General features: G+C 50.4%; 1 protein-coding gene across 1 annotated transcript; it reads right to left on the bottom strand.

The window, feature by feature from the left end:
• Positions 1-545: 545 nt before the first annotated feature.
• LOC119091608 (histone-lysine N-methyltransferase Suv4-20) lies at positions 546-10,522 on the bottom strand. The gene is made up of 9 exons (XM_037214416.1): positions 10,488-10,522; positions 4,884-5,048; positions 4,307-4,475; positions 3,676-3,788; positions 2,617-2,803; positions 2,101-2,237; positions 1,712-1,781; positions 1,153-1,297; positions 546-571 (listed from the first exon to the last, which is right to left on the bottom strand). The coding sequence occupies exons 1-9, from the start codon at positions 10,520-10,522 to the stop codon at positions 546-548; spliced, it is 1,047 nt and encodes a 348-aa protein (XP_037070311.1).
• Between the last annotated feature and the right edge of the window lie 505 nt (positions 10,523-11,027).

The raw sequence follows: 11,027 nt of genomic DNA, 5'->3' as shown, positions 1-11,027 counted from the left end.
CAAGCGAACGTCACGCCGCGTCACCGGGGCATGTGAGTCAGGTAACAAGTGAGCAATTAGCGGGAGAGTAGAAAGTGGCCAAGAAAATGCCTAGCACAATTCATGCGTGTGCTGTTACCTCGCGATCCCGTTTTTAGCCGGGTCTGCAGCGTTGGACGCCGGTGCGCCGCCATCGAGCTCCACTTGTCACGGGGATGCCGTCATGATTAAATATCACCTACATATTGCGTCATGTCTACTAGCCATCGTCATGTCCAGTTTTGTTTTGCATATGTACGTGCGTTACGCGTAAAACTTTGCCACTCCCTAAGATAAGTTGCGGCGTGGACAGGTACTTCGTTGCAAGGCCCACCCCCGACCCCTCCAAATACCTGGGCCATAGGGGGAAATCGCAATGCCTTTAGCATGCGCTCTCGCGGATCTGCGCTGGAGCTAGAGATAATTATTGCCAAGCGGCATAAAGCGACAAGTTCAGCAACTACACTGAATAAAGCCGAGGGTATGTCGACAAAAGGCAAATGCATACATTTATTACAACCTCGAGGTCATTCAGGACGAATCTCCGTGGGAGCTACCACACAGCGCAGCCCAAAGAAAGGCTCACTCATCGGCGGTAAAAAAGGTCACTAGCGTACTCAGAACAATGAGATCAAAAAAGTCCTACTATTCCACTCCACACAAGGTAAATGCGGCATCGGACTGAGGAACATCTACAAAAGAATCGCCAGCAAGGATAGTTGATTGCTCATGCACAAAATTGACCATGGCAGTGCCGGGATCAGATAATATAGCTCCAATAAAACATACTCCACGGCGGTCGGTGGGCCCTGAACAGCGGCCGCGCACGACGGCCATGGCCACTGGAGGTATAACAACGTTGTACTCGGCCTATGGAATGGGCCGTGGCGCGCGCACGGCCAGTGAAAGACGGGGCGGGCGGCGGCGGCGGCGGCGGCGGCGGCGGTGGTGGCGGTAGCGGCGGCGGCGGCGGCGTCACCCCGTCAGGTCGATGGTCCGCGACACGCCGCCAAAACTTCAGTCGCAGTCGCTTGGCACCCGGCGGCCGCTCGGCGCCCAGTCCCGACACGACCGCCTCCAGCTGCGCGCGTCGGCGACGCTCGCGGCTGTGCTTTTTCTTCTTCTTGTGCCAGCTGGCGGTGGGCAGCTCCCCGACGCCCTCGACGCGCAGCACCTCGTACTGCACCTCGCCGCTGGTGGCGCTGTCGTCGCTGAAGTGGCTGCTCGCCGACTCGCTGACGTCGTCGCCGGCCGGACTGCGTTTCATGCGCAGAGTCAGCTTCACGTGGCAGGGAGACGAGCCGGCGGCAGCGGCCGCAGTCGCCGCGGCGGCGGCCCGGCCCTCGGCGCGCCGGCGCCGGCAGCGCGGGCGGCGGCAAGCGACGGCGGCGGTGGGCGGCGGCAGCGGTGGTTCGGACGGAGCCAGCGAGCCGCGGCGCCGACCTGCCGTCGCCGCCGCCGCTGTCGGGGCCTCGGCCACCGCCGACAGCCGGCGCTGGGTGCGTGTCCGGGCGCGCGGCGCGGCACTGGGAGCCGGCGGCGGCGGTGGCGGCGGCGGTGCCGGCTCCAGCCGCAGCCGCTGCTCGGCGATAATCTGGGGCATCGTAGCGGGTCATGCCGCGCTGCCGCAGCGTCTCGACCGTCTGCTCCAGGCTGTGGGAGCCGGCGGCCGGCGGCGCCGCCTGCCGTCGACTCGAGTAGCGCAGCTGTAGCCCTCCGATTGCTGGTCCGCGTCCTTCTTGGCGAACGCGCCCGTCTGCCGCCTGGCGGATGCACGGCGGGGAGTGAGCCGCGCACAGACACGGCTGATTTACCATAGCCGCGGCGGGTCACAGCATTCAATATGCAGGCATCCGGCCAAATCATATGCACAACGACTCCACGCGTGGGCCCGGTGGTGTCACGTTATGAGCGCCATATGACCAACGTAGTCGGTGCGCCCCAAAGCCCAAATCATCATCATGTGGGCCTGGTGCCCTTAAGAACCACGGTTTGCCTCCCTTTGCTGTTATAATCGAAAGACATTACGCATCGTAATCTAGCACGCTTCACGCCAGCGTGGGCCGTCACCAGAGAGCTCACCTCTCGCAGGTCTCGCATTCGCAGTAACAGTTGTTATCGCCGAAGAAGTCGCCGCCGTAGTTGCAGGTAACCTCGTCGCCGGGTTCGATCTCGCGCAGGGTGCGCACCGTCGCCGTGTTCCTGCCAGTGGCCACGAACTGCCGACAGAGACGCGCGGCTCGGGTCACGGCGCGGCAAGGGAGGGAGGGTGGGAGCTGGCCTGACCTCTAGGTTCAACATGCAGCGCAGGACCGCTCCGATGGTCAGCGCGCGTGGTCATGACCCCGCGAGTGTCTCGTCGAGAACATCCTAGCAGCTGGGCGTCTCCGGACCGGCCCACTCCGCACCTGGTTGGAGGGAGCGTTCCTGGCCAACTCCGAAGTCACCGGCGCACAGCAGCCCGGCTCGCATTGGCGATAAAAGGGATCGTTCCTGACAAATTATACATAGACAGCAATGTGGCAGGCCGGTCACGGTACACGGTAAGTTAGGGGGGTTGGTCATAAATCATGCAACTCGCAAAGCGCCCGTCGTTACCGTGCAGTTGGCATTGCAGTCGTGGTTGATGTAGGCCGCCGGGCCGAGCCAAAGCTGGCCGCATTTCTTCCTCGTGCTGTACATGACTGAGAAATCGTTCTTGCCCGGGTGAAGAAAGTGGTTCTCTTCTTCCTCCGAAAGTTCAGCGATGCAACCCACTAAAAACTGGATTTCCTCGTTCCGGCCCCTGGTAAGAAATGCGCCTGACTTGATATACTGACAAGCTACACGTCCCCCAGGCATCATAATGCATCATAACAGTATGGCATAGCAATCTACTGGAATGGTCGTCAACACAACGGGCGAATACAAATTGTGATAAATGAACGTCGGTAATACCAAATACACTTAACATACACGAATATGACCAGTCCTTCGCACTTTAAGTGCATCAAACTTAAGTGACCTTTGATAAGTTTGACTTGTGAGTGACGCGGGGACGGCGCCATTGTGAGAGGGGACGGGGACGCGTTTCGTAACCAATCGAAAAACTGCGATTGCCCTACGAAGCTGCATAGAAATATTGAATCCAACACCTATCCGCTGATTTTCTGAGCGCCGCTGCGGAAATCGTCGGCTGTGGATGCCACATTCGCCGCAAGTGTGAACATAGCTAAGCTGGCTCCTACGCTATCCGCAGGTTCGCTTAGTTATGTGCACCTAAATTGCTACGGCAAGCATAATTCACGTAAAACAAACTAACGATGCCGTCGCAATTGACCGCAATGACGCAACCCTCCTAGCGTGAGACTTAGCAAATGATTCAGACCTGAGGAACAACGGACAGTAGTGGCCACAATTCCTGATGGCCTTGATCCTGGTCAGCCGCACGCGATGCCGTCTTAGCACCCCGCGGCGACAGCGTGCGCGACGCGGTGCCGCTACCAACGGATCCCGCAAGTACTCCAGCTAGATCGTGCCTTGACCTGAATGCCGACATCACGTCTGGCGCCTGGCAGCCGCTGCGTCGCGCCGCCTGTCCGGCCAGGTGCGCGAGTCGATCACGCGAGCTCGCGCCGCCCCCGCTTCCGGCCGGCCTCGGCGCCGACCGTGACTCACCACGCCTTGGTGGAGCAGACCCGGGCGCCGGCGTTATCCTCCAGCGAGTACCGGCTGCAGCCCATGATCGAGATCCCGGACTCCACGTCCAGCACGCCCAGAAAGCGCATTATCTGCACGGCGGTCAGCACGCTGTCAGACGGCTGGGCAGCGCGGCCGACAGACACAATCCTCAGCTGGCGGCCGATAAATGGTGGGCGACCCCATCACAGGAACGCAATATGACCCACACATCCCATAAAGGCGGCTAAATATATACCTAATTTAGCGTCTAAATAACCAGTTAAAAATACGGTGAGGGGGCATTAGCACATACCAGCCTATGATGGGACCATAAAAGAAGTCCAGATAAGCCTCTGAGCTTAATGGACCGTCTGCATGAATGCACTTCAGGCTGCTGACTAGATTATTCACTCGCATTCGCGACAGCATTTACAGAGCCCATACAACATCGCAAAAATGATTCTACATCCTGACAAATATGCCCTGGTAAAAATCTCAGCGGCCATTCCATAAAGATACCATGTCCCTGTTTTAGATTTTCCCGTCTCCTGCGATCGGGATAAACTCGAGTGCACCATCGACCCGTATGAGCCGCGCCCCCCGTGGTCGGCACCGAAGCCCCACTGACGTGGTCCCGCAGGTCATCCCGGTTGACCCGGTGCTTATAGAAGGCCATCAGCTGGTGCATGGCCTCGGAGCGCTCCAGCCGCTCGTACGTCTCCTCGTAGTTCTGGTCCTTGATGAACGAGAAGATCATGTTGCGCAGCACGTCCTTGTTGCAGCGCGGCGGCCGGTACCCTGCGCACGTGCCCGGCCGTCACGGAAGGCTCGCCGAGAGTTACGGCCTCGTTCCGCGCGGCCACCGCGGCGGGCACCGCACGGCCGCAGCGCCCCGGTGGCGCTAACAGTGGGAGGGCGTGACCGTGACGACACGGTAAAGGTACGAACAACCATGTCGGATGTGTGCTGTTTGCGAGGAAGGAAACATCGGGGCACTGGAGCGACACAGGGGTAAATCGTGGACGAGTACATGATCGGATAAGCAATTGAGATTGCTGCTTCTATACACCCATTGCAATATACATGTAGCACCTACAGACATTTTCTACACAGGATACAAATGAGCCCTCGCGAAAAGCTGGACACATAGCATATGCTGCAGTCCGACCTCAGGCCATCTTCTGTACGGGCAACAGTCGGCGCACCTGATGCACATCTTGTGCGTGTTGAAGCCCAGGTAGGGGTCGACGGTGAGCGCGGTGGCGATGTCGTCGCAGTCGGACAGCTCCTGGGGCGACAGCGTCTTGCCGCTGCCGCCGCCAGCGTGCCGGCGCTCCACCCTGCTGATCACCATCCCCCACGGCGCCACACTGTCCGCACACGGGCGCGCGTCACCGGCCGCCAGCGCCATCGGTCCGGACGAGAGCCGCCGACCGCCGGCCGGGCCACGGCCGCGGCCGCGGACACAGCGGGGAGGCGATGATGGCTGGTCCGAGACCAGGACACGGATGACGTATGGGGACGGACGTGCGCTTTTAGAGGAAGCGATGGCGAGCAGAACAGCATTTACGGCAGATGGACGGACCTGAACACAAAATAATTGGCATGTAGTCAATATCATTTAAGAGTTTGAGCACCCCTAGATACATGCCGATCAACGCAAACTAGCAAAAGCATTGCAAACCAGAACTGCATTGAGCAATATTGGTTGCAATGTGTCCCATATATATGCTTGGAAGCATCCAAACAATGTGTTAGCACCATCATAGTATCGCGATATTCCATCTCACAGCGATTGCAGCACAGCACAGGGTAAGCAGGTCCACACAACCTTGTGTCGCCCTCTCCCAGCCCATAATACTCCAACCAGCATCAACTTCCATCTGCAGGATATAATCAGTAAGAGCAGTGTAATGTAATTGACTAAACCATATACAGCAATCCCTCCCGATCATTTTGGACAACTGTGAACTCTAAAGCTGCACCAGCCGCATTTGCCATACCTTTTACACTAGTTGCAGACAAAAGTATGCATAGAAAACCCTTCGCACATAAATTGTCCATGCCATAAAGTCCTGTGTGCTTGAAAATATCAGGAGAGCGTACGTCCCGAAGAAAAATTATAACGTAAATTTCGATGTAGAATAATGCAACGACGAATTTCTCACCATTTATGTAGAATAAAGTCTGACTGGGAAAATTCTTGGCAGGAAGTTTGTTGTATGTTTGTATCAGTATAAGTATGCATGGACAAGGATTATATTCGACAGGGGTTGTGGTTAAGGGCTTTAAAAAGTGTTAAACAAATTTGAAAAGGGTTGCAGGAAAAAGATGTAAAGGAGAGGGAATGACTTAGTTAAGTACCCAAAACCAAAGCATCACAATGTTTTTTGTTGTGTTTTGATGTTTCAGGGCCCACTTATTACAAAGGTCATTTTTGGGCCCATAACATACCAAGGGGGAACAAGATAGCAATGTGCTGTCATTGCACCAAAGGACCAAGCCAGCTTCTGCTTCTGCTTCATGAAGCTGCAGTTTTCCTTCAAAGACTTTAGATTTGGCTCCAGATTTGAGCCGTTTTTCACATCTGGCTTCAGCCCTGCCTTCAGCTTCCTGTCACTTAAACAGTTTGTTTCCATTGCTTCCTCAGTTTAAAAAAGCTTTGAGCTATGGCTCCAGCTTTGGCTCCACCCAATTTTAATCTGCTGGCTAAGGCTTTGTCATGATTGTTCATTACAGTTGGCTCTATTTACAGGCTCTATTTCACAAAACCAGTTCCCTTCCTGTTACCCCCCAATATACCACACAGCCATGCAAGGCAGCAACACAAACATTGCTGAAAGCCAAAACTAGCAGCTGTTCTGAAGAGCAATCAACACCTGATGAAGAACACCTCATAAGAGCTAACTTTCTGAAATGTTGTACACACAGGTAGCACACTAACACACAAACATTACTTGAGAATTTCTGTTACATAAGCTTACAACTTGTCTCACCCACTCTGCAGCACCATTGTATTTCCTCATGCCACTTAAGTTGAGCTGATTGAAAAATGGTTTCAGGCCTGCAAAGCATCACTGTACTCTAGATTCAGTTTGGGCTTTAACCTAGTGACTTTGGCAGGTGGGTTTGGCTTTAGCTTCACATTACCAGAGTTTCAAACCTTTGGCTTTGGATCAACATGTACAAAGTCATAAGCCTTAAATATAAATGAACTATATATATATATATATATATATATTTGGCTTTGGATCAACATGTACAAAGTCATAAGCCTTAAATATAAATGAACTATATATATATATATATATATATATATATATATATATATAAGTCTTTGTCTACAACTTCAGCTTCACAGTTATCAACTTCAAAGCCATCCCCTTCAGCTTTGACCTCTGCTCATGTCATTGTCTCAGCTTTGTTGTCAGTTTTGAAGCCAGCCTTTGTCCCCATGTCCAACTGAGATGATGTTGTGAATCATGTCAAACCTTTCATTTCAATGTTCCACAATCCTAAGATTAGATACTCAATCAGATGCCACCTCTTTGGCATTTACCTTATTGTTGTGTTATGTATTGTTTCACCTATCAAATGTGTCCCACTTGATCAGTCAACCAGTTTTTCCAAAATACTAGCTCAGAATTTTGATCTGCAGTGGCTACTCCAAAGGGAAAACCTATTGGACACATGCTTGTGCCCATAAATGTAATAGTTATGTGTCCAATGGCATTTTCACTTACTATGACAACTATTGTTAAGGCTATTCCATAGCCTTACACAATGCTTGCAATATACATGTCAAAATGGTTTGCAATTATGACCATAACAGCTTGGAGTTCTCTATCTAGGAAGAAAACATTAGAATATACCATCTTTATCACACAAATTCAACACAACATTACACAATAGTCTTTATTTCTCCCTAAGGTGTTTAACACAATGATTCTTTTATAAGTATACTTTGGCTTATGAAAACAGATGCATCATGTGTTCTAAAGAGTACCTGGTACTGGTACAGGCTTCTGCTGATGAGCTTCTTGCAAATGGCCCCACCCACTGTACTGATCAACATATATTTGTTTCAAATTATGTAATTTATACCAGTATAGATGCCACTTTTCAGCTTGCAAGCCTACAATGTTCAGGTTAACAGAGCTAACAAGTGGTATGTTAGGCCTGGAACAGCTGATCATGGCCGGCAGCACATTCTGCCCTTATCAGCTGATATGGACAAATGCTGCATCCTGGGGCTCCAAAGAATAAAGAAGTTCTTTGGCAAATGCTGATTGTAATTTGGACCATACAATAATTAAATTTGACTGCCTACTTTATCTTGTTGGTGCACTGGTGACACTACCCACAAGTGTTACCAAAATATCTGACCCTGACATTTCACCTCAGTATGCTTTTGAAATACACCCAAAGGGCAGCAGACCCTCTTTAAGTGGTAATCTTTTTATGGCATGTAACATCACAGGAGAATGCCAATCTGAAACAAATGTGACCAACCTGCCAAGTGCTCAAGTGATAATGATATTCTTAACCTCATACATTTGTGCACTGGGCATGGTTTAGGGCTAAGTAAAGCTTATGTTACCTAAAAATTAAGCTCAAAACAACACCTCTTGGGGACTATTCAGATTGTTGCACCCTGAAGCTACCACTACTTTATCCCTAATCACACCTACAATGACTCTCCAAGCACAACAATTTGTGGAGATAGAGCATCTAAGGGTAGCTGCACAAATTCATTGCAAAATGTGTAAAGAAATTTGCAGCTACAGCAAGTATCTCAGGCATAACAAATATTTTAGCAGTCTAAGGACAGTGTAAAACACAAAAATGAAAATTTTAGCCATTCTGAACTAACAAGGGTTAAGTCTTTTTCAAAAATGAAAATTTTCTGCTCATTTGGCAAAACATTTGGCAGCTTTTGGGAACAGTCTACATAGCCCTTTTATGCACACCTTGGCATGCATGGCAATGATAAGTGAACATATTTGCCATATTACAAGGTCCATTGGCCTGCATTGAGACCCAGCCCTTAAATGAAATGGCAGGACGTCGAAAGTGCTGGAACTAATAACATACGGCTGAACTCTACGAAGTTTCTCCCTTCTACAGGTACGGCCATTGAGTTAAAAGCATACATACCCATTCGCACTGGGGCAATTCTGGCGCAGCACTTAAATCTTCTATTACCATGCAACAGGCCGCAATATACCCAGTCAAACGAGCTAATAGTATGCTGTAGTCATCTCGCGAGTCATATAAATCACAGCTGTATCAAATACAAGCTTCCTGAGAGCAAAATAACAGAAGAATACGCCAGATCCGACTACTGCCAAACCAATAGTAGTGAGCAGATACCGTTACTGATGTATTGCTGTTTTTGCTTGCTATTCACCAATGAAGGAAGCAAAATGTATATTTATATGATTGCTTGGTACATTCGTCAACATTTTCAGCGCCTTTTTTTATCCACATGAATATATCAGAGCAAAAATAAATAAGGTAAGTGAACATCACTACCACATTGAAGAGAATTGATCGGCAAATTACTGTTTTGCCGATCGCAGTTCAATGTTGTCTCTTTGGCGCAACGGTACACTACAGAAACATAGATCTGGAGCCTCCGGAGTCTTGAGTGATAACCAGTGTAAGAGTAGCTAGAGTCAGCCACCTAGTTCACTATAAGAGAGGCCACAAAATTGCATATTTCACGTCATGTCTCGGCCACTATCGCTGCCAGGTACCAGTGGGAGGGGCAAGTGGAAACCAGTCAATAAAGACATATCCCTCCTCCGAAAGCCATCCCGTCCCATCCCCACAAAGCATGAGGACTGAAAAACTCACTATTTTTTAGGATAATGGAAGGCTCTCACATGGCTCTTGCGCTCTCCAAAGCAGCACGTAAAACAAAATAATTTGTGCAATGAATTGCAAAAGACACCTTCGGTGCAACATATCCCTAAGCTCGTGGTGATTATTTCAGGGTTTTTTTTGGTAGTTTTCGAAGTGCGTTGAACTCTCAGATCTGGTAGCAAAATGCACTCGTGTGAAATGTGCCACTGCTCAACGGGATCTGCTGCCTGCGGGACGCGCAAATGCGTTCGTTTTACACAGTAAACGCAAAGATTGTAAAGTTCCAAAAATGACAAAATGCCCGGCGAAAATCAGGTTTTTAGTTTGACAACAAAGGGTTACATGTTGTGCTGTAAATGTGCTGATTTCGTATCGCTGAGTTACAGCGATACGAAATCAGCACATTTTCGACTTGGCAAAGAACGGGAAATGACACCCACGACAATATGGGCCAATGCGTGCGGTGGTGCACGTAAGGTCGTGCTAAATCCCCAGATTTCGGGGTGTTAGGGCCAGAATTGATCTCAGATCTCAGCAGTCCGTCTGTGTGACGCTACGAACTCCACGCAGTAGGTGTATGCACTGTCTACAGATGGCCTCGCAGCCCAAAAACTATCTGGCCGTCGGTGACGCCAGTAATCGATCGGTAAGCCAGCGATGCTCTTTTTTGAAACTGATCTCGAATGCAGCACGCTGTCGCATAAACAGAGTAGAGATCAAGTACGGTAAATACGCTCTTATGTGCCAGGGCTGCCCATCCTACACTCACAGTGTGCCCGGCATATCCGTCTGCCGGTTGATTGCCAGCTCTTTCTCCGGACAAAAAGAAAGACACTTCCAGCACATTCACTTTCACTTTTTGTTTGCACTTAGCCAGTATAGTGGTATTTTCCACCAATTCGGACCAAAGTAGTGTCCTTCCATGACCTGGTGTCACATACCGCTTTGGCGCACCGTCCTGGAAGTACATCGTCATCTCTTGAGTACGGTCGTGGTACGGCCGACATACATATGTGGTACATACATACGACATACGAGTGTGGTCGACGCGCGCAATTGTCAATGGGCCGTTAGAACCCGCAGATAACGTTGGTCATTTTCAGTGGTGAGCCATTCGTGGATATGTTGCTCTGCATACTAAGGTTTCATATGCTAGGACTTTTTGTAAGTTGTCAGCTTGCTGTTGTCTGCGCGAAGCGGGAAGCGGCGTGATGTTGCTGGGAAGTAGTTTATGGACATCATAACGCGAGTAGCTTTTTCCTCATCCCTGTATGTAGCTGGCATATTGTTTTGGTAATACGGTTTTTAATGTCAGTTCTTGCCAGTTACACAAGTTAGACTAGTTGTTCTTGACCAGGATGTGTCTAATACCGTCGAACTATCGGTCATGAACGGTCATGCCGCGCAGTGTCTGAATGCCTGTTGTGTGTATGATCGGATCACGCTTTGTTACATTGATCTGGACACTCACTACGACCACT

The sequence above is a fragment of the Pollicipes pollicipes genome, unplaced genomic scaffold (assembly GCF_011947565.3).
Source record: "Pollicipes pollicipes isolate AB1234 unplaced genomic scaffold, Ppol_2.1 Scaffold_3447;HRSCAF=4054_pilon_pilon_pilon, whole genome shotgun sequence".
NCBI lineage: Eukaryota > Metazoa > Arthropoda > Thecostraca > Pollicipedomorpha > Pollicipedidae > Pollicipes > Pollicipes pollicipes.
The sequence above is the reverse complement of the archived record's forward strand: the minus strand, read 5'-3'. Positions and strand labels throughout refer to the sequence as shown.